The 26,936-nt window shown below is 51.3% G+C and overlaps 1 protein-coding gene across 2 annotated transcripts; it reads left to right on the forward strand.

Moving 5' to 3' along the window:
- The first annotated feature begins 1,770 nt into the window (after positions 1 to 1,770).
- Positions 1,771 to 26,454, forward strand: LOC102410395 (L-gulonolactone oxidase). Of its 2 annotated transcripts, XM_006057305.4 has the most exons (12): positions 1,774 to 1,995; positions 2,974 to 3,075; positions 5,092 to 5,217; positions 6,480 to 6,574; positions 6,945 to 7,035; positions 9,837 to 10,022; positions 18,135 to 18,242; positions 19,301 to 19,377; positions 21,582 to 21,731; positions 22,571 to 22,735; positions 24,806 to 24,896; positions 25,674 to 26,454. In XM_006057305.4, exons 1-12 carry the CDS (start codon positions 1,993 to 1,995, stop codon positions 25,800 to 25,802), a joined length of 1,323 nt encoding a protein of 440 aa, XP_006057367.1. In that variant the 5' UTR covers positions 1,774 to 1,992; the 3' UTR covers positions 25,803 to 26,454. The 2 variants fall into 2 exon arrangements, with proteins under 2 accessions (XP_006057368.1, XP_006057367.1); XM_006057306.4 differs by lacking the exon at positions 2,974 to 3,075 and having other exon boundaries at positions 1,771 to 1,995.
- Positions 26,455 to 26,936: the final 482 nt, after the last annotated feature.

Consider the following 26,936-nt stretch of genomic DNA (forward strand, 5'->3'; position numbering starts at 1 on the left):
CACACCCATGGCACCCAGCTTCTGGAATGTTCTGCCTTGGAATGCGTATGCCCAAAGGAGAAAACCTGGCTTCAGCTGTAGTTGTGGGAGGCATTTGTGGGTGGGGGCAGGACACATTTTGCCTGAAGTGTGGGAAACAAACTCTTACATCCTGCATTGGCAAGCAGGTCCATTACACCAGCAACACCTGGGAAGCCTCTGTGTGTGTGTGTGTGTGTCCTAATCTCCTCTTATCCAGAGTTGTATTGGATCAAGGCCCATTCTAATGACCTCATTTTAACCTCATTATTTCTAAAAACCTTATCTAAACACAGTCACCTTTTGAGGTCCTGGGGGTTAAGCCTTCAACTTAGAAATTTAAGGGTCGGGGAGGGGACATGATTCAGCCCATAACAGGGGCTCCATCTCTTGTTCCCAGTCAGCTCTGTTCTGTGGCCCTGAGCTCTGCAGATTCCTTACCCATCCCATTCTTTCCTCTCTGCTGTTGAGCTGCCTCTAAGCGATCATAAACAGCAGCATCTCCACTAGCTGGGATCTCCCTGTGGGGAGCATGTAGCTGCCACCCCTCCCCTCCCCCAGCACATACATTTGCAGATGGGGAGTGTGATCATGTTCACACACACACACACACACACATGAACATGGATACACACAAACACCTGGCAGCTGTATGAGACCCTGGTTTTGAGAACACAGGTGCGACTCTGACCACCCCCATCCCTGAACTTCTCCTGTATGTATCTGACCCCAAGCTTTGCTCCTCCAGCCCAGCCTCACCTCCCAAACCCCAGAGTTGTTGCTCTCACTTCCCACTAGACCCCAGCTCTTGGCTTGGACAGATCTGATGCCAAGGTGCTCAGTGATGATTAATCTGTTCTGTTGGACAAACGTGCCTCAGAGGCCAGTGCGGTGCCAGGCATGGAGCCAAGGGGCAGTGACGGGGACAGGAATGTCCCAAGGAATCTGCCACTGGAAGCTCAGAGCCGGGAGCAAATGCAAGAGCTTGATACCATTTCAGGCTCTGATTGTGTCCCAGTGCTTCTCAGACGTCTGCTATAACCTTGATGTCTGCCCAGAGAAGTAGGCCAAAAAAGCCCACTTTAGGGCTTCCCAGGTGTCACTAGTAGTAAGGAACCCGCCTGCCAATACAGGAGACCTAAGAAACGTGGATTTGATCCCTCGGTCGGGAAGATCACCTGGAAGAGGGCATGGCAACCCACTCCCATATTCTTGCCTGGAGAATCCCATAGACAGAGGAGCTTGGTGGGCCACAATCCATGGGGTCACACAGAGTTGGACACGACTGAAGCAGCTCAGCACATAGGCACATGCCCCTGCTTTACTGAAGAGAAAACAGGTTCGTGGAGGTTAACCAGCAAAGCACGAAAGAGGAACCCAGGTCTGTCTGCCCTGAGGCCTGGAGAAGGAAGACTTCAGCTAGAAGACTGCCTGGGCTGTGTCACTTGTCCCTCTCCTCCCCCGCACACCACCCCCCGCTACAGCCACCAGCATCCTGTCCTATCTCCCTGTAGCAGTGGGCAGCCTGGTGAATTCCTCCCCCAACTCTGACAAATGAACTGACACATGGGCCCCATGTCACAACCTCCCCTGATCTGTGGCATTAAGGACTCAGTTTCAAGGCCAGGGGTCCTTCAGCTCCAGAAAGCCCCCAAAGACCCTGTTGGGATCAGAGCTCCACAGCTTTTGGGGAAAAACCGGCCACCCTGCGAAGGCTGCCTCTCCACCCTGCTGCCTGAGAGGGGCTGAGGGGCGGAGGGCCGGCCCAGCGGCTGTTTGTCTGGGTGGAGCCTGTCGTCACACTGCTGATCCGCCTCCGGCTGGCCCCTCTGTGCCTCCCTGAGCTTCTGTGCTCACTGTCACCACACTGCTGGTTCCAGCCCCTCTCTGCTTTGCCCCAGGGCCCTGCTGCCCTGTGCTCTCTTCCCAGACGAAGCCGGAGTCAGCCGAGGCCACTGACCCACCACTGGAGCCATGGTAGGGCCAAATGGTACTGCTGGTCGGGTCAGTTCAGCCGGTCAGCCCCACCGGCTACATCCAGACTGAGCCCGTGAACCTGGCTTGGGGCAGGGGGGCAAAACTGGGCAGGTGTGGGGCTGAGGGGTGGCCACAGGGAAGCCTTCAAATTGGACTCGAGGCTCTGGGGAGCCGTTGGGGTGCTGGGGAAGGGATAGAAGAGGAAGGCCTGGGTTGGGCTCCTGTGTCTTTACTCGGTTGCTGTGTGAGTTTGGGGGAGTTACTGCACCTCTCTGGGCCTCAGTTTCTGCTCCTGAAAATGAGCGTTGATATCACCCATCCAGTGGTATCGCTGTAAGGCCTAAAAAGGTATGACATGTGGAGGAACCCAGGCACACAGCAGAGGTCCCTCAAATGGGAATCCCTTTCCCAGGGCTCCCTGCTTGGCTTCTAGGCCAGGAAAGGCTACCATGGAGTCTCCCAGACGCGCCCCTTCCTGCAGGAGAAGACTGGTGGGAAAGCTGAAGGCCAGTTTCCTTCCTTCTTGGGCCACTGGGCCAGTTCATGCAGCCCCTCCCCCATCGTCCTACTCAGCCCAGGGCACCTTATACTACTGGGTCTTTCAGAGGGCTCACCACACCAGAGCCGGAACCCAAACACTGCTTTCTCCAGCTGCACCCCTGATCTCATCTCCCTGCTTCTCCTAAGAGCGCTGAGTTTTCTGCATGATCTGCCCAACCCCCCAGCCGTCCCGCTCGGCCATGAGCTGAGAGAGGAAAATAGTAGCAGGAAGCCCCCCCATGGCCGCTTGGCTTCAGAACTTCTGACATGTGTTTAGGCTTCCCAGGGGCGCAGAGGGGTGACGAGAGCAAACCGGAGGCTGGCTCAGTGCCGTGGCCTCAGCCTCCGTCTCTACAATGTCAGGGCAGTGGATGGATGGGGGTCAGGCAGCCTGAGACCACTCACTGGAGGTGACCCAGCTTTTGTCCTATCACATAGGTCCATGGGTACAAGGGGGTCAAATTCCAAAACTGGGCAAGGACCTATGGCTGTTGCCCGGAGATGTACTTTCAGCCCACATCCGTGGAGGAGGTCAGAGAGGTGAGTATCTTGTCTCAAAACAGTGCCCGATGGTCCAGCCACCAGATCTCCAGTTCCATCCGGATCAGAAATGTGGATCAGAAATGCCCCCAGAGAGGAGGCTGAGAGGAGGATTTCCCGGCTAAGACCCCCATCCCCACCCCAGAATTGCTAGCCGGGCAACAGCACCATGAGGTTGGCTCCAGCTGAACTCTACTGTCACGTGACCACCTGGGGTGTCCACCAGTGACTGTCCGGTTGTTATTTCTGGCTCAGGCCTCTTCTCTGAGCTGCAAATTGGCATATGACTTCTTTCATCAGAGACATAACAAACTTTGATGCCCCGAAGGATGTTTTTGATGTTTCTTTGCTTTCAACCTATGCTATTGCGGTCTTCCTAACTCTGTACCAACCACCGGGTTGCTCAAACTAGAAGCCAGGAAGTAGGTCACTGTCCTTTCTTTACCCTTATCTGACTCCAGCAAGTCCTGGCTTGGAAGTTTCTAGAACCCACCTCCTTCTCTCCAGCACTGTTGTCACTAAGCCCAGGCCACCACCCCTTCCCCACCTGCCATGGCCTGAAATGGCCTCACCACTGATCTCTGTCCGAAGCTTTGTGACCCCGTGGACTGTAGCCCACTACGCTTCTCTGTCCAGGGGATTTTCCAAGCAAGAATACTGGGGTGGGTTGCCATGCCCTTCTCCAGGGAATCTTCGTGACCCAGGGATCAAACTCACGTCTCCTGCTCTGGCAGGCAGATTCTTTACTTTTGATCACAGGAAAAACCAAACTTTTTCCTCCCTCTGTATCTTAGCCCTTGCTGTTCCCATTACCTGGGATGCCTGTCCCTTCCCTTTTCATGGGACCAACTCCTTTGCATCCTTTAGCACTCAGGGTAAATCACCTCCTCAGACTTCCAGACCACTTCATCTGAGGATGTCCCCATCTTCTGCATCTCAGCTCCTTGCTTATTTCTTTCACTGCATTCAAAACCTGCAGTTATTTCATTGACGTGAACTTTTTCATGCTTTTTTCTCTCTCCCTCATAAGGATGTAAGGCCACATTTTTCCTGTTTTCCATTGGATCCTTAGCACACCTAACCCTTTATTGGGCACACAGGAAGCACTTAATGAATATTGTTGAATGAATGAGTGAATGAATGAATGAATGAGTGAATGAATGAATGAATGAATGGACAAGACCCAACCTCTGCTCTTGAAAGGCTTACCCCTAAGACAGTTTGCATAGGACTAACCCAGAGGATGCAGATGTTTCACTAGTATTAGCAGACCACAAAGAGGGGAGAGATTCACGTGTTTGTGAGCCTCTGCATATGTGTGTGTGAGGGCACTCAGAGGAGAGTGGTGGGAATGACATGGTCACCACTGGTGATCAGCACCACCTGCTTCATTTCTGTGGCCTCACCTGTCCCCATCCATACCTGTGAGGTAGTGATTATTAGCCCATTTAACAGATGGGCAAACAATCTCAGAGAGGCTTTGGAATTTCCCCTTGTTATTAAATAGTAAGTATCAGAGCCAGATTTTAAACCCGGATTCAAAGCCCCCAATTTCTTAAGCAGAAAAATGAAGAAAAATGATCACTGTGTCAGCCCGGAAAATGAATAGGAGCTCAAAAGGGAGCTGGGGTAGGGCAGTGGGAGATGAGGGGAGGACAGGTGGAGAATGATCAGAGTCTTCAGTGGCTGGGGGGGATGTTTGCGGAGCAGAAAGGGCAAAAGTGGAAGGCTAGGAGGTGGAGTGGCTTTGAATGGATCCAGGTCCGTGAATGCCGAAAAAACAGGCTTCATACTGAGCTGAGGGCTGATGTCCTGCATGCGAAGGTTGTTCCAAGCCGTGCTGGCCTGCACCCCGCTCACTTCCTGGCCCTTCTCTCTAGCTCTTTCTTGGAGCGGCCTGCACAGCGGCTTCCAGCCAGGCAGCACCTGGGGGACTGGGGGTGCAATGCCTGGGTGTCCCGGCTGCCTCGCAGAGAAAGGCCTAGGCTGAGGCTGATGCAGATGCTGCCTCCACAGGTGCTGGCCCTGGCCAGGCAGCAGAACAAGCGGGTGAAGGTGGTGGGCGGTGGCCACTCGCCCTCAGACATCGCCTGCACTGACGGCTTCATGATCCACATGGGCAAGATGAACCGCGTCCTCAAGGTACTCGGAGCGCTGGGCTCCCTGCCTCTGCCCCACCCCATGCCACACCATCCCAGACTCCAGGGTGGACGCGGAGCCTCCTTTTCCCTCATGTATCATCCCCTCCTGTCCTCTGAGTCCCAAAGTGACTCCCCCCCGCCATTCCTGGTCCACTTGTGGTCACCCTCACCTCCCACAGGGCCTGCCCTGGACTCCTTCAAGCCTCACATCTGGTCTGTGTGCACCCTTGTGGCCACAGAGAGGATGTCCACAAGTCAGGCCCCCAAATGTGGATTCATGACAAATCCAAGATTTGCACCTAACTTGTTCTGCATATAGGGAAACTGAAGATCAGAGAGGGGGAGTGACTTGCCTAAGGTCACACAGCTGATCAGCGGCAGAGCTGGCCACAGACTCAGGAGTCTGACACCAGCCCTGTGCTGGGATACATTAATCCAGGCGTCTCACACCCTCCCTTGCCCCACCCTCAACCAGGAGCCTGCCAGGGAGTGAGAGTGCAGGCATGTGCAAGGCCCTTGTTCTCACCTGACAGGGCCAGCTCCTCTGAGCTGTCTTTTTTGCCTGGTACCCGCCCCTCCAGCTCTGCTAACAGAGATTCTAGATTTCTCTGTACTATGTATTTCCTGATTTACTCAGGCCAACCATCTCCACCCCGTAGAAAATGCTCTGGTCAAAACATCAGTCATGGCAGGAATTGACTCTGATCGCTAATTAGTGAGGACCGGGCTCTGGTAATTGATTTTGCCCAGGCTGTGTGCTCAGGGTCAGTGAAATGTGTGTTCCGTAGTCCACAGATGTGAATCCTTATCTCGGTTCCACTGCGGATGTTTGTGTGACCTTGGGCAAGTGACTTAGAGTCCCTGAACTTCAGTCTCCGTGCTGTGAAATGGAGAGACTACTCCTCCCCTCCCTCCCCCACCACCCCTGGGCAGCCATGGGGGTCTCAGGGAATAGAGCCACTCTCCCACATGGCTGAGGAGACCTGAGCACCAGTCCCAGCCCTAAGGTGACCTTGAGTAAACCGCTTGTCTTCCCTGCCCCTTATTTCTCTCCCCTGTGACTAAAAGGGTTGCACAGGACAGTCCCTGAGCCCCAGCACTCTAGGGCTCTGCCTGCATGCCCTTTCGGCTGCCTGCAGCGGGAGGCAGCTTGGGCTGACTGTTGCCTGGGACAGATATGCTTGTACTCACAGCTTTGCGTGGCTGCAGGATGAGGGCTGGGTGACAGCCTAGCTCATCCTAGCCTGTGCTGGTCTCTTGCAGGTGGACACAGAGAAGAAGCAGGTGACCGTGGAGGCCGGCATCCTCCTAGCTGACCTGCACCCCCAGCTGGACAAGCACGGCCTGGCTTTGTCCAAGTAAGAGCCACCTCACCCATTCCCAGGGCGAGTGCCAGTGATGACCATCACTCCCGACCCTGACCTCAGCCAGACACTCAAGGATCTGGCAGGGGCCAGAGAGGAGCACGTTTTGGGATGCACCTGTTTCTCTGGATCCCTGTACAGGGTACCCATGTCCCCATCCCTGGGTGTCCAGGGGCTATTACATGAGAATAGAAAGAAATTGTTGTTTAGCTGCTAAGTCATGTCTGACTCTTTGCAAGCTAAACTGGGGACAAGATTTCCAGGCAGGAGATGAATCAGCTGTTCTGCTCTGAGGGGCCTCGAACCACAACCCTGGGAGGTATTGTCCCAGGAAGACTAACCGTGTCCCTCCTCCTCTCCCCAGCCTGGGAGCTGTGTCAGACGTGACCGCAGGTGGCGTCATTGGGTCTGGAACCCACAACACAGGGATCAAGCACGGCATCCTGGCCACACAAGTGAGTTCACTTGCTTCGATGCTGACCACCAGGGAGAGGGGAGGATGGGTCAGGGCCCCTTCACCCTTGTCGTCAATGCTCCTGACAAGCAGGCATTCCAGCATGGTGTCAGCAGAGCTCTGTGGGGGCCTTGAACACACCTGGGTCTCTCTTCTGATGGAGACTCTTCAGGGCCCTCCAGAAACATTGTCTCTCTGAACCTCATGAGTCCCCAGCAGACACAAGTGACGAAGGCACCCCCATGTGTGTTGACACAGCCCCATCTCTAGGGAGCTTCCTGGCCACCCTGGGGAAAAGGGCAAGCAGAGCAAAGGGTTCCATCCCCAGGGAAAACTCTGAACTGGAAGCCAGGCAGGGCAAAGGGCCTTTTCAGGTTAGCAAGTTGGGGAGGAGCCAAGAAGGAGCCAAGCACATGGGCCTGGGATCATATCTGACCTTCACCCAAAAGCTTTTAAGATTTTTTGATGTGGACCACTTTGCTTCCCTGGTGGCTCAGATGGTAAAGAGTCTACCTGCAGTGCGGGGGACCAGTGTTAAATCCCTGGGTTGGGAAGATCCCCTGGAGAAGGAAATGGCAACCCACTCCAATATTCTTGCCTGGAAAATCCCATGGGTGGAGGAGCCTGGCAGGCTACAGTCCATGGGGTCCCAAAGAGTCAGACATGACTGAACGACTTCACTTTCTTTTCTTTCACTTTTTACAATCTTTATTGAATGTGTTACAATATTGCTTCTTTTTTATGTTTTGGTTTTGGGCGTGTGAGATCTTAGCTCCCCAACCAAGGATCAAACCCCCTGCCCTCTGCACTGGAAGGCAGAGTCTTAACCACTGGACTGCCAGGGAAGTTCCCACCCAAAAGTATTTCTTAAACTTCATAGGTTTGGGACTCAGATGTGGGCCCAAAACCTGCCTCCCACATGCATTGGGTGTGCACATGTGTGCAGGTTGTTTAACTCATCTGGGCATCCCTGTTTTCAGCTGTTACCTCAAGAGAATCTTCCTCAACCTGTAGGAGGTTGGGGGTTAATGAGACAGCATGTATGAGAGCCTGGGGGGCCCAATGACAGTTCACGACACTTGAGTCGGGAGCCACCCCTTCCACCTGCAATGCAGGAGTCCCTGGTTCGACTCCTGGCTCAGGAAGATCCTCTTGAGAAGGGATAAGCTATCAACTCCCCACCCCTTCCACCTGTAATGCAGGAGTCCTTCGTTCGATTCCTGGGTCAGGAAGATTCTCTTGAGAAGGGATAAGCTATCAACTCCAGTATTCTTGGGCCTCCCTGGTGGCTCAGACAGTAAAGAACCTGCCTGCATGCAGGAGACCTGGGTTCAATCCCTGAGTTGGGAAGATCCCCTGGAGGAGGGCATAGCAACCCACCCCAGTATTCTTACCTGGAGAATTCCATGGACAGAGGAACCTGGTGGGCTACGGTCCATGGGGTCACAAAGAGTCTTTCACTTTCACAAGGGACTTTCACTTTTACTTTCTTTCCCTTAGGAAGCCCAGGTGAGTAAGACAGGCCCTGGCACATGGGGGTGAGAGCTCCTCTGTTTAATTCTACACTTATGCTGATGGCAGGGAGCACGGGGAAGACACTGGCATCTTTAATATCTACTGTCCCCCAGGCACTTAACTGGGTGCTTCACCTACTCTCTCTGAGATGGTTATGACCCTCATTTCACAGATGAGGAAACAGAGAGGTTAAGTCACACATCCAAGATCACACAGCTGGTGAGTCAGTGCCCACCTTTATTATTGCTGGACCCTGCTGCTGTGTTTCACTGGCCAGCACTCAGCTCATCCCCAAATCTCCACAAAGTCTGTTTGTTTGTGTTTTTAATAAAAACCATCCTAACGCCCTCACTCCCACAGCAGGCCACTGTGCCCCACTTCTGCCAGTTTCTCTTCTCTGGTTTAGGTTGCTGTTAATCAGAATTAGTTCAGCTTTATCTCTTCTCTCACCCTGGGCACCCTGCCACCAACCGCACATGTCAAAAGCAATTTCCATCCCAGTAAGCAGATAGCAGAGTGTGGAGAGGAACTTCAGCAGGCAATGAAAGAGGGTTCCTCTGGAGACAGGAGCCGAGGGCAAGGAGAGTGATGTTCATCACCTGTCTCCAACTGGGTGGCCCACTCTGCAGAGCCCAGAGATTCTGCGTTTGGTAGAGCCAAGTAGGGGAATCTAGTTCCTTAGGCAAGGGAGAGGTCCCCAAATGAGAAAATGGACTTGACTTGGCTGAGATGGTGCTCAGGTGGGCAACGAGCAGACAGCCTGCAAGGGACTCTGGTCCCCAGGGCTGCGTGTTGGGACAGCGGGGCCAGCTCCGGACCCCCAGATGCATGCACACCCTTTGCCTTTATGAGCCATTTCCACCCAGGGCCTTGTGCTCTTTGAAGTTGATCTCATCTTAGCTCTCTTCCAGGCAAAGGACAAGCTTGCTGAATCCTGACTTTGAAATCCACAGGATGAGCAAGGCAGCTGGGGGAGGGCAAGCCACTGGGGTGCCATGGAAATGCCTGTGATGGATGGGCCCCCTCCCTGCTGAGGGCTGATGCCACCGAGACACAGCCCCCCTCACTCCATTTCTCCTTCTACCCTCCCCCAAGACTGAGGCTCCCTCGGGCTGTGATTGGAGACCTAGCTGGGGAAGTCTCTGGGGCCAGATACATGGTGGGAATCATGGCCAGATACATCTGGGAATCGGAGACACTTGGCCTCATTTGCAAGGACAAACAGGGAAGTGAGGGGTTTGCCAGAAGCCTGGGGATGCTGAAGCGTGGTTCTTCTCCCACCGCCAGGTGGTGGCACTGACCCTGCTGACAGCCAATGGGACCCTTCTCGAGTGTTCAGAGTCCAGCAACGCAGACGTGTTCCAGGCTGCGCGCGTGCACCTGGGCTGCCTCGGAGTCATCCTCACAGTCACGCTGCAGTGCGTGCCCCAGTTCCACTTGCAGGAGACCACCTTCCCCTCAACCTTGAAAGAGGTACTGTCTCTCATTTGCCACTGCTCAGCCTCAGAAAAGAAATGGAGGACATTAATAAGTCATGCTCCTCTGAGCTCCTCTGCAGGTCCCCAGAATGGGGCAGTGAGCTGACCTCACCAGCCCTTCCTTGACCCCAAAATACTGTGGCAGTATCCCTTTGTGAGCAGGTCAGTGGAGCTCAGAGGAGCTGGATGATGAGGGGCAGAAAGGATGGCTTCTGAATGATAGCAATGTTTTGTGAATGAATGAAAACCCATGTTGGTTAGCTGGGAAAATGGATGATTGGATGGATGGATGAATGGATACATGGATGGATGATGAATGGATGGATGACTAGATGGACAGATGATCAGATGGATGGATCAATGGATGATGGATTGATGCATGGATGGATGGATAGCAGAAATGCCTGATAAGCATGGATCTATATCCCTGGTAATTGCTAAGCTACAGGACTCAAATCTATGATTCCAAGTCCCTTAGCATCTGAGCTCCTCCATAGTCACCTCACTATTCAATATGAGTAGACCCTCTGCACAGATGGAGTTGGTAGTGATGTGAACACCACTGGCCCCACATAGTTATGGTGGAATTAGGGGTCAAACTGAATGCTGGCAGTACCACCCCCAAGCTGTGACCTTGAGTCAGCCATTGAACCTTACTGAGCCCGTTTCCTCATGCAAAAACAGAGTAAATCATGTTTACCCTAAAGTATTGAACCTGAGCATTAACTCAGATAACACTTGTAAAGTATCTAGTTCAGTACTAAAATACGCTCCCCAGGGTACCTAGTCAGTGAAAAATGGAAAATACTGTTATCTAGCATCTGGTCTAAAAAATCCTTACCATTGGAATTACTAATACATTATAAACCTCACAGCAAAGGATTTAAATGCATAAGGTCCTTTATGCAGAGGCATGGTGTTTGGTGGGGCTTCCCTGGTGGCTCAGCGGTAAAGTATCTGCCTGCAATGCAGGAGATGCAGGAGATACGGATTCAATCCTTGGGTTGGAAAGATCCCCTAGAAGAGGGTATGGCAACCCACTCCAGTATTCTTGCCTGGAGAATCCCATGGACAGAGGAGCCTGGCAGGCTACAGTGGGTGGGGCTGCAAAGAGTCGGACCCAACTGAAGCAGCTGAGCACACGTGGTGTTTGTGGAACTTTAGCCCCAGAACTCTCCGCTGGTGGCTGACAAAGTGATTCCAGGGATGCTCTTGGGCAGGGGTCCCCATTCCCTGAGATCTAATGCCTAATGAGGTGGAGCTGATGTACTAATGACAGAAATAAAGTGCACTTGAATCATCCTGAAACCATTACCCCTGTCCTGGTCCTTGGAAAACTTGTCTTCCATGAGACCAATCCCTGGTGCCAAAAAGGTTGGGGATGCTGGTCCAGGGGATGCGGCACTGATTCCTAGAGCATCAGTGCTGAGCACGTGTGGGCCAGTCTTGGCAAATGAGTTGCCTGATGCTTTGGCCCAAGAAAGGATTACAAGGACATTTCATGGAATTGTTTGGCAGTGATACTGTGTGGCTAAGCCAGGGAGCTCCAATAGGGTAGAACTAGTCCACTTGGAGCCACCCCAGACTCTGAGCCACCTCAAGAGTCTGCTTCAACTAGCCACATCCCCAGACCAGTGTTAAGGGGCTGATCTAAGCTTCTTGTTCACTCCAAGCAGGCCCTAGCTTCAAATACAGTCACATGCCGAGGATGAGGGCTTCTACATGCTGCGCTTTAGGTCGATGCAATTCAGCACAAAGCAAAGGTCAACACTCCCTCAGGCCGTGAGAGTAGATGTGGTCACCCACAGAGAGAGGGCTTGGGTGAGGAGAGACGGGAGCCTTAGTGCTCAGTGTCCAGAGCAGAGCAGCCAGACGAGACCAACGCTGTGAGGAGTTGGGGAGCAACAGCAGGGTCTGGTCATCAGGAGATCACTGCTGACCTCAGTGAGCATGGTGTCAATGGAGCGGCAGGCAAGTTAAGGGGTCGGCATCTCAGGCAGAGAAGGGAGATGGGTAGAGATCACCTTCAACCAGAAAGGGACCACCTTCTGGCCTCTCACTTAGGTTAGAACCTGTTCATTTTTAAGCTGAATAATTTGACCCAGAGATAAAGAGATTGCTTTTTCTTTTGCCAGTAGGATTGGCCCCGGGGCTCCTACCAGGGCATTAGAACCGAGTGGACAGACAGACTCCACCCTTTTCCTGCTCCTCCTTTGACCTGGCAGAGATGTACTAAGACTGACCACACCTAAGGCCTGGTTCTTGCAGTCTTATCTCAGGCTGTCCCCAACCCTAACACACACACACACACACACACACACACACACAATTACACAGCAATGAATGCTTGGTGAGTATTTAAAGGGGCTCTGGGGAGGCAGGCAGCCCCAAGCCTGATTGTGCAGCTCCCTCTGTGGGACCTGGAGCAAGCCCTTCAAACTTTTGGAGCCTTTTTATTTTTTAAAGTATTTGTCTGTGTCAGGTCTCAGTTGCAGCATGTGGGATCTAGTTCCCTGACCAGGGATCGAAACCAAGTCCCCTGCATTGGGAGCGTGGAGTCTTAGCCACTGGACCACCAGGGAAGTCCCTTCTTTGCCATTTTAAAAGTAGGGTCAGATTAGATGAACCTGAGGTCTTTTCCAGCCCTGACATTACATAAACCAGTGCAGCACTTGGATACAAAACTGTACCCCACCCTGGAGACAGAGGGTCCTTCTCTCCCCTGGAGAATCTGGGGATGTTCTTGGGTCTTATCCCTGGGGAAGGGCATGAATCCTGGTGTGGAGTCCCCCACCATTCCCCTGTGACCCCGGCCCATCCCTCGAGGGCTCACAGCTAGATGCTGCTCCTCCTCCTCTTTTGTGAGTCAGCAGGTCCTCTGTGGATTCTCTCTCTCCCCTCTGCACAGCTCTGGCTGCTCTTCCGCCCAGAGCTGCATGGGTCTCCACCAGGCCCATCATCAGTGTCCATCACGCCCATGGACAAGCCTTCCCCACCCAGTCTCTGGCCACAGACAAGGACTGTGCAGAGGGTGGGTGGCATTTACAACCCTATGATTTCCTCCCAGGGGCGTGTGCTGTCCATGGCCCTGCATTCAACTCTCTTTTACCCTCTCCGCTCGGAGCAGCCTTTAAAGGGCCCCTTCAAGGGGCTGGGAATGCTTGGGAGGAAGAGTAAGATGCAGGTGGGAAGCCGAGGCCCAGGCTGCTCCCTGCTCCCAGTCTGCTCAGTGACTGATCAGAAAACTGTCACTGGAGCAGCTTCTCCTCACTCTTGCTCCCCCTGAATGTTTTCCTTCCGAAAAGAAAAAGGATGAGACCTCATTTCCAGGAGCAGGCAGGTGCCTGAGAACCAATGTGTGCTTAGTCACTTAGTCGTGTCAGACTCTTTGCAACCCCATGGACTGTAGCTCACCAGGCTCCTCTGTCCATGGGATTCCCCAGGCAAGAATATTGGAGTGGGTTGCCATTCGCTTCTCCAGGGGATCTTCCCTACCCAGGGATCTAACCCGAGTCTCCCACATTGACAGCAGATTTACTGTCTGAGCCACAAGGAAGAATTTCTTAACATCCACCCCTCTCTGAGGTTACCCTCTCCTGCCCACCCCTGTGCTGTGTGTGGTCCATCTCAGATGCAGCTCCCTGCTTCCCAGGTCTGATTCTCTTATCTGCACCTCAACACAGCTTCTGAAGGCTGCTCAAAGCCATATGAGGGGAAGGGAGAGTTGGAATCAGTGCTTCTGGGCAGAGGGGCCAAGAAAGGGGTGGCCTCCCTGGCTTCTTATGACAAGGTCTCAGCATTCCCAACTTTCTGCAGTCTAACTGGTATGAAATCACAGTCAGAGAGAAGACTGGAGGATTTTGGAAATGGCTGTCAACCTTTGCCCTTTATGCCACGCAAACCATAATGAGATGTGAGAAGTACAGCCGGCTGCCTGCATCATCGCCTCCCCCAATGCTGCAGGAAGCAGGGTTGGTCCCTGGGACACACCAACCTTGTCAGCAGCATCCCAATGCCCACCACTCTCTTGAGTGGCTGGCCACTGACGACTGGGTAACCCCCAACCATGGGACAGGGAGCCCTCAGCTTCTGCTCACAGGCCTGGTAATCAGTTCTCATGAGTCAGTTCAGTAGGGTGCTAATTTTGGAGGGGATGGAACCCTCTAGAACCCTTCCTGCCAATGACATTCCAAGGAAGACGTTCCTCTGGGGCCCACCCGCTTTGATGGTGTTCCCAGGAACCACCAATTAGACTTGAGGAAACATGATCCTGGGGACTCTCCTCCCCCAAGATAGGATTGTTTGTAGGCCCTGAAGAGAGTCACAGTGGGATGGGTCCAGGGCAGGGGGCTCCGTCCTTCAGTGACCACACAATGCTCAGTTAGGGACCACAGGGGCACAGAGCTGGAGGGTGCATGCTGCCTGCCTGGAGGAGCTTGGAGTTTAGCATGGGAAGAAAGATACGCCTTGTCCCTCTAAAGCAGGGAGGAAAAGAAATGACAGATGCCAGGAGAGGGGCACAAAGTGTGCTGTGAAAGTGGCTCCATTACTCCATTCTGGTGGGAACCTGGGCGCCCAGAAAGGGGCGCCACCGTTACTTTTACTGCTGAGATTCTGGGCAACCTGGGAAGGCCCCGGAGGCTGGGACAGGAGGGAAGGGGCATTTTCCGCTCTCTCAGTCCCATCCTCCAGGCAGAGCTCCAGACCGTGTTCCTATCCTCCCAGGAGAAATAGTTCTGCCCAGAGGAGATGGGCCATGGGTCCATCACCCAGTCAGGATGGAAGTGATAGTGACAGGGACCTGGTGTTTCTTCCTGAGCTTTTCACGGATCTACAGCCCAGCAGAAGAGGACCTCCTCTTCCAATAAGGAATCACAGGGCTCTTTATTTTCTTGGACTCCAAAATCACTGTGGACAATGACAGCAGCCATGAAATGAAGACACTTGCTCCTTAGAAGAAAATCTACGACAAACCTAGACAGCATATTAAAAAGCAGAGACGTCACTTTGTGGACAAAGGTCCATATAGTGTTTTCCAGGAGTCATGTACGATGTGAGGGTTGAACCATAAAGGCTGAGCGCCAAAGAATTGATACTGTCAGACTGTGGTGTTCGAGAAGACTCTTCAGAGTCCCTTGGACTGCAAGGAGATCCAAGCAGCCCATCCTAAAAAAATTAACCCTGAATATGCATTGGAAGAACTGATGCTGAAGCTGAAGTTCCAATATTTTGGCCACCTGATGCGAAGCCAACTCATTAGAAAAGACTATGATGCTGGGAAAGATTGAAGGCAGGAAGAAAAAGGGATGACAGAGGATGAGATGGTTGGATGGCATCACCAACTCAATGGACATGAGTTTGAGCAAACTCCAGGAGATGGTGACGGACAGGGAACCCTGGTGTGCTGCAGTCCACGGGGTCGCAAAGAGTCGGGTATTACTGAGCGGCTGAACAACAACAGCAAAGAAACCTGCCACATTTACTGTGTCCAAGTCCCTATGGCAGCGGATAGGATGAGGGTTTGGGAAACTGGCCCACAGGCAAGATCTGGGTCACTACCTGCTTTTATAAATAAAGTTTTGTTGACGCACCGTAACGATCCTCATTAACGTACAGTCTGTGGCTGCTTTCATGCTACCACAGCAGAGGTGAGGAAACAGAGACAGCAAAGCCTAATATATTTACTATCTGGCCCTTAACAGAAAAAAACGTGCTGATGTCTGCCCTCGAGAAGAAACCAAATGTGAATGAGAGGCTTGATGACTTTCAGGACAGATGTATGCTTCAGTACCTGTAATATACTTCTGGGATGGGTGTAATATAAATAAAAACCACTTAGAATGAAAGGAGACAGCATTGGTGGGGGTAGGGGTGGGGTTGAGTTGAGCATCTGAATTACAGCACATCTGAATTCAGATCTGACTCTTTGCACGTGGCCACTTGTGAGCAGTGGCAACAGTACTGGACAGTGTGTGGAAGAAGTCTTCTTAGTGCTGAACTATTTGGGCTCGATTCCATTGGAAATGGAGCACTGCTGGGGATTTTTGAGCTGTGTCTTGGAATGCTTCCCTGTAGATGTTGTCTGGAAAGATGAAAAATGGGGCAAATTATGAGGCTAGTGCAGAAGAGCCAGTGAGAGCTAAGAAGGGCCTGGGCTAAGCCACGTTAGCAGGAGCTGATTTTAGGGGAAGGCTGGAGAGATATGAACAGAGATGCAATTGGGTGACCCACAGCCTGGGCTGATGTGTGGCAGGGGAGGTTCGGGATGGCAGCCAGGTCACTGGAAGGTGACAATGGTCTGCCCATTCCTGTGTCTCCTGGGCCCCATCAAGCATCAGTTAACAAGTCAGGGGTCCTCCCCGAAGTGATGACCAGGACCCAGAATCCTAAAATTCCACTGCTCCCAGGTGCTCCAAATTGAAGTTTTAGATGGACTTATTCCTTGGTGTTTCACCTTGGTTTTTCCTTCCTTTCTGGTCAGATATGGAAATCACAGGTGGTTTTGTTGTTGTTCAGTCGCTAAGTTGTGTCCAGTTCTTTGTGACCCCATGGACTGCAGCGCACCAGGCTTCTCTGTCTTTCACTATCTCCCAGAGTTTGCTCAACTTCATGTTCATTGAGTCAGTGATGCCATCCAACCATTTCATCCTCTGCTGCCCCCTTCTCCTTTTGCCTTCAATTTTTCCCAGCAACAGAGTCTTTTCCAATGAGTCGATTCTTGGCAGCAAGTGGCCAAAGTATTAGAACTTCAGCTTCAGCATCAGTCTTCCCAATGAGAATTCAGGGTTGATTCCCTTTCAGATTGACTGGTTTGATCTCCTTGCTGTGTTTACAGCTTGTAAACTACTTTCACATCCATGACCTCCCTTGGTTCTCACAACAGTCCTGGAAGGAAAGAAGGAAGGAAGGAAGAAAAGGACAGAAAGCTATTTCTGTCTTGGTTCTACAGATGAGGAAATGCTGCTTCCTGAAACTCGCAGCTGGGAACCTGATGGGGAATAGGGCTGGATCCCCAGATGTGTGCCAGGATTGCTCACATTCAGAACCTAAACTCTCCACTGGGTACATGCCACAGGCAGGCACTCTACTCAGGAGCTTCAGCATAGATTATCTCATTTCATTTGTACAACTGCCCATGTGTTGTTGGGGAGGGTGGGAAACCAAGGCTCCAGGGATATGAATCCGGCAAGGTTGTGCAGCTGCCAAGTCACCAGGCCAGGACTTGAATCCAGAACTTACTCCAAAACCAGCACTCTCCCCCTCCCTCCCAGCTGCCTGTCAAACCCCAAATCTGCATCTCCTTTGGCTCAGAATCTGTCATGTGTCAGCCTGATGGGTGTCAGGGAGACATGATTTGCTCTGTGACATCTCCACGTGTACGGATGAGCCATTCAGAGTCAGACACTCCTGTTCATTTTATTAAAGCCCACTGCGGTGTCAGGGGTTGTGGGAACAAGAGGATGACAGTGATGCTGCCAACGACAATGTAAGTGATAGCAGCAGCAGCAGCATTACACCTGTATGCAGCCTACCGCGCTCATGACACCACATTAAGGGCTTTCTAGGCATTAGTGTGTTTAATCTTCATAACAATCCTGACATAGATATTGTTGTTAATCCTATTTTGCAGATGAGGAAATTGAGGCACTTGCCCAAACTTATACAGCTAGTCTTTGTTCAAGTCAGGATAACCGAGAACTCATTTTTATCCTCTGCATAATTCAATGAAGTCAACCTATAAAGTGGACCATTTTAATGCCCGTAGCATGCGTGTGCTCAGTCGTGTCCAACTCTTTGTGATTCCATGGACGGTAGTCCACCAGGCTCCTCTGTCCATGGGATTCTCCAGGCAAGAATACTGGAGTGGGTTGCCATTCCTTTCTCTAGGGGATCTTCCCAACCCAGGGATCGAAACTGTGTCTCTTGCATCTCCTGCGTTGGCGATAGATTCCTTACCACTTAACGTCCAGCATCTTATAGGACACACCCCTTGTTCTTTGGCAATGTTAGGACAATTTGGGATATTTTCTTTTGATGGGGGGGCGGGAGCCAACTTCCAGCATCCCCACCATCAAATGTGACCAACACATCTCTGCTCCTTTCTCAGGTTCTTGACAACCTGGACAGTCACCTGAAGAAATCCGAATACTTCCGCTTTCTCTGGTTCCCACACAGTGAGAATGTCAGTGTAATCTACCAGGACCACACCAACAAGGTAGCTGTGGGCATCTTCCCCATTCCCCTACACTGCCCAGCTCCCAGGGCACCTAACACTTATTACCATCCTGATGATCGGTGAGAGATGAGAGGAAAAGCAAAGGGTGAGCATCCCTGAGCATGAGGAGAGAAGCACTAAATGCCAGAGGGTGGAATGAGAGGGAAGGTGGTCCCAGTAAGGGTCCATGAGTCTGTGAGCAGGGATACAGGAGTAGGAGGTCAAGGGACAATCCAGATGTGGGAAGCAGAGACGGAGGTGTTGGCAGGACTGGCTAATGAGTCCTAAGCAGTCAGGATAGACCTCAGAAGCCAGCTAGCGCATCCCACCTTCCCTCCAGCACCCCATCCTTCCCACCCCCAGGGGAAGAAACCCATGGTTCTGTCTCCTCACCACCATGTACTTGGCAAACAGGCTGCTTCTCAGCAGAATAAAATAAAGCCATCACTTAGGAAGATGTTGGAGAAGGCAATGGCAATCCACTCCAGTACTCTTGCCTGGAAAATCCCATGGACGGAGGAGCCTGGTAGGCTGCAGTCCATGGGGTCTCGAGGAGTCCGACAAGACTGAGCGACTTCACTCTCACTTTTCATTTTCATGCATTGGAGAAGGAAATGGCAACCCACTCCAGTGTTCTTGCCTGGAGAATCCCAGGGATGGGGGAGCCTGGTGGGCTGCCATCTATGGGGTCGCACAGAGTCAGACATGAATGAAGTGACTTAGCAGCAGCAGCAGCAGCAGGAAAATGTTGACCAGACAAGTCAGGCAAAGGCCAGAGCACCTACTATGTGTATGGGGCTGGCATGGGGTTCATAAAGGGTGACTGCTGAACACCAGGCTCATCAGTTCTGCAGAGAAGAGACATAGGCATTTCTTGGTCTTGAGCAAAACGATCACATAAGCACGAAACAGAAGGGGACAGGACATGGGGATCGGCAGTGCCACCAAGAATGAGGCTTTCAATCGTCCTGGCCAGTGGGTTCCCCCTCCCCCAGCACACACACTCTCCTGGGACACTCCGCTCCAGCTCGGAACTGACCACAGACTCTGCTTCCCAGCCGCCCTCCTCTTCAGCCAACTGGTTCTGGGACTACGCTATTGGATTCTACTTACTGGAGTTCCTACTCTGGATCAGGTAGGAATGCCACTGTATCTTTCCCCAGCACCTGCCATCTACTTCTGGGGATGTGGTCCATCAGGAGAACAACATCCCACCTTCAGACATGCAAACTGGGTCTGTCTGCATGGTCCAGAGCAGTGAATTCCAACCCTGTGGAGCTTTTTTTAAAAATACCCATGCCCAGGCTGCACACCCTGGCTCATGGGTGATGTGAACCTTCATATTGTCCAGTTTCTTACCTCCTTCCCAGCCTGAAGTCTGTGCTCAGGCTCAAGCACCAGACACATAACTATGAGTGATGAGGAAGGCCTATGGGTCCTTGAGCAGTGACGCTATACTCAGCCAAGACGTGGAATGGCATCTGATAAAAACTTTTGAAATGTTTCATACACATAAATAATATAGGCAACACATATTTAAAGTATGTTGCTGCTGTTGTTGTTGTTCAGCCATTAAGTTGTGTCAGACTCTTTGAGACCCCCTGGACTATAGGCCAGCAGGCTCCTCTGTCCATGGGATTTCCTAGGCAAGAATACAGGAGTGGGTTGCCATTTCCTGCTCCAGGAGATCTTCTTGACCCAGGGATCAAACCCACTTCTCTTGTGTCTCCTGCATTGACAGGCAGATTCTTTACCACCTGGGAAGCCCTTATGGTGTATAGACATATTTAAACTTATTGTAAAGTGTATCCATCTATTCTTTTATCATGGAGACTTTGGTGTCTTATTAAAGACAGTGAGTTCAGCCTGGAGGCCATTGCTCCATCAGATGATGGATTGGGGGTGAGAGTGGAAAATGCCCAGCCAGACTTCTCTCCCCTTCCATCACAGCAGCCTGGCAGCTTTATGTGCCTGTGTCTGTGGAGTCCAAGCCAGGAAGCATCCAAATAAATTGAGCTCTAAATCACAGTGGCCACATCCCGGGCCAGGACACATGCTCTGAGGGAGCTCCATGGCCTGTGAGCCCCGCCCATGTGGCTCTCACTTAGTAGCTTCTGGAAACCACGTCCACTTGGCCTCACCCTTGCAGCTCTGGGCCGCTTGCTGAGCCATGTGCCCAAGGATGCAGTGGTGAAAGCTAAATGATGGATTGGGTCTTGGTGATTTGGCTTCCCCGGTGGCTCAGTGGTAAAGAACTCGGCTGCCAATGCAGTAGACGCAGGTTCGATCCCTGGGTCAGGAAGATCCCCTGGAGGAGGAAATGGCAACCCCCTCCAGTATTCTTGCCTGAGAAATCCCATGGACAGAGGAGCCTGACGGGCTACAGTCCACAGGGTCACAGAGAGTCGGATGCAACTTAGGACGCATGCACTGTTGGTGAGAATATAAACTGGTGCAGCCACTATGGAAAACAGAATGAGGTTTCTCAATCAGTTAACAATAGCATTTCCCTTATGACCCAGCAATTCCACCTCTGACTATATGTCAGAAAGAACTGAAAGCACAATTTCAAAGAGATATTTGCACATCTGTGTTCACAACCAAAAAGTGAACATAACCATCCAATTGATGACTAAACAAAATGGGACATATAGCTATGCAATGGAAAACCAGACGGCCTTTAAAAAGGAAGGAAATTCTGACACAGGCTACAATGTGAACGAATCTTGAAGACATGATGAAAACTGAAATAAGCCAGACACGTAAGAGGACAAATATTGAGCGATTCCACTTATATGAGGCAGCCAGAGCAGTCAAATTCACAGAGACGGGAAGTATGGAAGGTTGCCGGAGAAGAATGGAGGTTGCCGGAGGCTGGAGGGAGAAATGGGGAGTTAAATTTTAATGGAGACAAGAGTTTCGGTTTTGCAAGATTCTGGAGATCCACTGCTCAGTGATGTGAATATACTTAACACTACGGAACTGCACACTTAAACAATGGTTAAGAGACTAAATTTTATGTGTTTTTTTTCTTTTAAATTACGATTAAGATGAAACACTCTAACACTAAAAATAACCTAGTCATTAAAGAGGGAGAGAAGAATAAAACGTAGGCTAAAATCCATAACTGGAGCCCTGGGCAGCCACAGAGAGAGTGTTGCAGGGGGATCTTCACGTTCCCTGGAGGGATTTCCAGGCTGCAGATTAGCACGAGTGGCACAGGATGTAGAGAACGAAGCCCCGGTTTGTAAAGGACTCGGTCCACTGCCCGCAACACGGCCAGTACTTACCCACCGCTGGATAATTCGATGATCACGACCCCTCTGCCCTGCCCCCCAGCACCTTCCTGCCAGGCCTTGTGGGCTGGATCAATCGCTTTTTCTTCTGGCTCCTGTTCAACGGGAAGAAGGAAAACTGCAACCTCAGCCACAAGATCTTCACCTACGAGTGCCGCTTCAAGCAGCATGTCCAGGACTGGGCCATCCCCAGGTAAGGGCCGAGCAGGCCACCCTGCGGGTGGGTCAGCAACATATAGCTCCCTTTGGGTCCTGCTCAAGCCCATGCACTGCCAACCAGGCTCCCCATCCTACCTGTTATTTCTGGGGGAAACGGGAAGTTCCGAACCCCCGTCCAGTGTCCTTGCACCATTGTGCCTCTCGGGAAACCAGCCAGGGGATCCACTCCACTCTCCGCATTGGCCCCTCTCCAGCCATGAGGCTGGCAGAGCAGGTTTAGACTTGAAACATAGGGCTTCGTGGCCAGCATCTGGTTCTCCTGAAAGACTGTACCCTGTGTTCAGTCCCTCCGTTAGCAGAGCACCCCTGGTAGGCTGGGGCCCTCTTCATGGGGAAGGAACTTCTTGAGACGGAGGCTAGGTCTGTACCCGACTCACTGCAGCTTCCTCTCTGAACTGCCCCTCTTTGTCTTTCTCCAGGAAAAGGGGGATCAGGGCTCAGGGCTCAGGAGATCCCTCTGTCACAGTGTTCAGGGGCTGGGGCCACCAGACTCTCAGGGCTGGACTATTAGAAAAAGTAGGAATCTTGGCATCAGAGTGGCTTGATCCTATCTGAAGAAGAGGAGGCCACAGCCTGGGACAGCTGTGGCCAGAAAAGAGACCTGAGGAGAGCCTCCAATTGGGTGGGGGTCCTGGGGGCTGGAGCAGGAGCAGGAGCAGGAGGTAGCTCTCTGCTTCTGTGAGAAGGACTTTAAGAGCAGAAGCCATGAGGAAGGGGCTTCCTGGGGGCCATGCTGAGCCTCATGGGACATCTCCGGAGGCCCTTTCCTCAGGTCTGGGTTCCATCCCCTCTCCCACCCCGGGCCGAGGGCAGAGAGAAGACCAAAGAGGCCCTGCTGGAGCTGAAGGCCATGCTGGAGGCGAACCCCAAGGTGGTGGCCCACTATCCCGTGGAGGTACGCTTCACTCGCGGGGACGACATCCTGCTGAGCCCCTGCTTCCAGCGCGACAGCTGCTACATGAACATCATCATGTACAGGTGAATGGTTCGCTGGGGGCGGGGCGGGGCTGGGGAAGCCGGTAGTGAAGGGGGCGGGGCTGCGGAAGCAGGTCCCTAAGCTTCGAAGGGCCCCTCCCTCCTTCCCCAGCTTTCAAGGCCAGTTCAAATGCCACCTTCTCCAGGGAGACTTCCCTGGTCCTAGCAGCAGAAAATAGTCTTTCTCTCCTTCCCGTTCCAACAACTACCCTTTCTAGCAGTACTGTGTTAATGTGGTCATTAATGTTAATTAATATATAATATTATTGTTAATTAGAATTGTTTTATTTATATATAGTAATTATAATTGTTAATGTTATCATTGGAGATATTATTAATATGTACTATTAATTAATATGTAATACGTAATGGGCTCCTCTGGTGGTAAAGAATCCACCTGCCAATGCAGGAATCACAGGTTCAATTCCCTGGGTCCAGAAGATTCCCCTGGAGGAAGGCATGGCAACCCATTCCAGTATTCTTGCCTGGAAAATCCCAGGAGCCTGGTGGGCTATAGCCTATGGGATCACAAAGAGTCAGACACAACTGAGTGACTGAGCATACAGGCAAATGTTAATATTAATGTTAATGTGCAAAGCTACCCTTTGCAAAACTGATATTAAGGAATGACAAGTTTATGCTGTCTCATGTGCTGCCCTAGGCAATGATTCTGAGAGCCCGGAACATTGGGTTGAGAAGGACTGTGAGGCCAGGTTTCAGTTCAGCAGAAAACAGAGTTATGCCTGGACACGGTGCCCATCTAGCAGGCTCCGCCAGGCCATAGGCAGACACCTTACGCTCATACTGTGTTACTGTTTCCTGAGTTGGTTGGGCAACGACCTCCCATGTGAGGCTTAAGGACACACACAGTTTAAGAAACTCATCTTTTCTAAAACTCCTTGCTTAAGACACATCTATCTTCCTTCCCATCCACCACTGATAATAGTCCTTCCCTGACTTTGTAAAAGACAAACAGACCACCTCTCACCCAGCCTGAATCTTACTATGCTTTATTTCTCCAGTCTGTAAAATACCCCCAAACTCAGGGGATCCCAAGGGACTATTTAAGAGGGCGCTGCCCTGGAGGGGGGTCCAGAAGCAAGAAAAGAGAATTTCAGAAACCCACATTGAACAGGAGGCAGCTTATTTCACGCAGGGACAAACTTAGGGCCTGGCTCAGTCCTCAAGATGTCTGTCCATTTTGTCCCTGCCTGTGAATGCAAATTCAGAAGCAAGAAAATTTGCCTGGGGGCTGCATCATAACATTTGAGTTTTTGTGAGTTCTGATTCTTCTCTGTCAGTAAGACTGACTTTGCAGCAAGAACTGACCAACTAGGTTATATTGGCTGTGATTTCCATACATCAAATGAGGTGATTCTGATAGAAATATTTATATATCTATTTATTTATTATTAAGATTTTTTTGTATATATCTTTTAAATAATCTTTACATTAAATTTTTTTAATTTACATTTTAAACTATTTATATTTAAAATTCAAATCTTTAAATAACTGTATGTGCTGTGCTTAGTCACTCAGTCATGTCCAACTCTTACAACCCTATGGACTGTAGCCCACCAGGCTCCTCTGTTCATAGGATTTTCCCTCTGTTCATGGGATTTTCCAGGCAAGAATACTGGAGTGGGTTGCCATTTCCTCCTCCAGGGAATCCTCCCAACCCATGTCTCCTGCATCTCCTGCATTGGCAGGTGGATTCTTTACCACTAAGTCACCAGGGAAGCCCAAATAAGTGTGTGTGTATATATACACACACACAGAGGAAAAAAAATGTATTAATTTAGAATTATTCACACTCATACACATGGGGTTGCAAAGAGTCGGACATGACTGAATGACTGAACAACAACAAAAATACAGCAACTTTCAGTTAACAGTTAAAATATATGTAAGAGGTTGTAAACTTTTTCCAAATCTGTCTGAGCAAAAGCTGCAGGGTGCTGAGTCACTGCCATCCGTGCTGTGTGGACAAGTGCTGGGCAAGATGCCTGATAACCATGGGTGAGACCACACAAGACAAGAGCATAGCCTCACTTCCTTCTGCCCCCTCCTCAGGCCCTATGGCAAGGACGTACCACGGCTGGACTACTGGCTGGCCTATGAGACCATCATGAAGAAGGTGGGAGGCAGGCCCCACTGGGCCAAGGTAAGACGCGTCTGTTGGAGCCTCACCATGGGTGGGAGCCGGGCAGCTACTGTGAGCCAGGGCTTCCACCAGAGGGCGCCTCTCTTCCCTATTGTCCTGCCTGCCCAGGGCTCCAACCTCCTGGGGAAACTGTGAGCTGAGCAAGTCAGAGGAAGGAGGACCTCCACCACCTCAACTAAACCAGCTTCTCTGCATTCATGTTCCAGCAGCCCAGTGACTGCAGTTCCCTTCGAGTTTTTAGTGCTCACTTTTCATTTTATTTAATTCTCATAGAAACCCTATAAGCAGGCTAAGGCAATGAGTCCATTCAGCAGACAGGAAACTAGGGGTCTCTCAGAGATGATGGGTCTTACTAATTAGCAGTAGAACTGGGGCCAGAGCCCCCTCCACTGCCCGATGGCAAATGAAACGGGAACTTTAATACTGCATTTTAACCGCTTCCTTCTCTACTTTCCAAGAACTTCCTCCCTCCTGTTTGGGTTCTTTACATTATATGTGTATGTGCATGCATGTATGTGTGTGCATATGTGCACACACATAACACATGGGTTTGTGCATGAGCCTATATGCATGTATACATGTGCATACATGCACACATGGGTGTGGTACACACATGTGGGTTTATGAGTGTGTGCATGCATATACCTGCACGCATGTGCTCTGTGTGTGCCAAGGGATGGGGGAATCACACATGCAGGCACACAGACACAGGTTTGCAGCCCCGCTGAAATGCCGGCTCCAGGAAACAAGGCCTGTTGTCTCTGGTTGCTTCCTCAGGCCCACAACTGCACCCGGAAGGACTTTGAGAAAATGTACCCGGCCTTCCAGAGGTTCTGTGCCATCCGAGAAAAGCTGGACCCCACGGGGATGTTCCTGAACGCCTATCTGGAGAAAGTGTTCTACTGAAGCACAAACAGAAAACAAGTCTAGCCCACCTCATCCCACCTCCAGGCCCACCTCCCACAGGGCTGAAGGCTCAGCGTCCCGCTGTCCTGATGGGGAACAGACATCTCCCTTGGGGCCCTCTGCCAGGACACCCACAGCTTCTCTGACCCACAGCAAGGAACCTGGGTCTGGGCATCCCCTACCTCCTTCATCTTCACAGCACCCTGGGTAAGGAAGAGCACCAAATCCCTTTACTTCTCCAGCAGCATCCTCTTAGCCCAAGCCTGCAGTCACCACATCCTGTTCCCAGGACACAGAGAAGCCCCCAAACGTTCTGTGTATCTAGGAGGTAAGGATTCGGCCATTCACAGGTTCCACCTGCTGGCTGGATGTCTGGAGCTCCAAGGGTCACCCTGCCTACCCTCATAAGGAGGAGTCCCACCAGCATACGTTTAGACATAGAGGTCATGTGTGCTGTGCCCTGCTTCCTTTCACCCTCCAGGGTCTTTCAGATGCTCAGAGGCATGTGCCCTGCCCTGGGACTGTCCTCTCCAGGGGGTCCACTTGTCCACCGGACCTCCCATAGCCCAACCTGCAGCATGTCTATTCCAGGGATGTTTGGAAAGGGGGACTTTCCTTGCCTTCTTTTTAATAAAGGCCAAGAGTTCATTTAGTCTAGTCTCTGCTCCTTCCTCTCCATCTCCAAGGTAATCCTTTGGGAGCAGAAGGCTCCCTGATTCCCCAGCTTCCCTCCAGAGTCTTGGACTTGCCTGGAAAATGCTCTTCATATTCCTTTTGCAGTTTCAAGTGGCCTCTGACCTCCCACATGTTGTGGCTAGTATTTCACAAAGCTTTTGTTGAATATCTACAAGGTGCCAAGTGCTTTGGGGGAAATTAAAAGAACCTTAAGACAGGTCCTGGATCAAGAAATATATATTCTAATCATATGTCTCTTAAGAGGTTAATATGTAGAAGATACAAAGAACGCCTACAATTTATCAACACAAAAACAAACTAATCAAAAATGGGCAAAGGACTTGAATACACATTTCTCCAAAGAAAATATACAAATGGTCAATAAGCACATGAAAAGATGCTCCACATCACTCATCATTCAATTCAGTTCAGTTCAGTCACTCAGTCGTGTCCGACTCT

The sequence above is a fragment of the Bubalus bubalis genome, chromosome 3, assembly GCF_019923935.1.
Source record: "Bubalus bubalis isolate 160015118507 breed Murrah chromosome 3, NDDB_SH_1, whole genome shotgun sequence".
NCBI classification, from domain to species: Eukaryota; Metazoa; Chordata; class Mammalia; order Artiodactyla; family Bovidae; genus Bubalus; species Bubalus bubalis.

Excerpts from the sequence above, each read along its gene's own strand:
- LOC102410395 (XM_006057305.4), top strand. Across the intron at positions 6,575-6,944 it reads CACGGCCTGGCTTTGTCCAA|CCTGGGAGCTGTGTCAGACG; the intron begins GTAAGAGCCACC and ends TCCTCTCCCCAG. Across the intron at positions 22,736-24,805 it reads ATGAACATCATCATGTACAG|GCCCTATGGCAAGGACGTAC; the intron begins GTGAATGGTTCG and ends CCCCCTCCTCAG.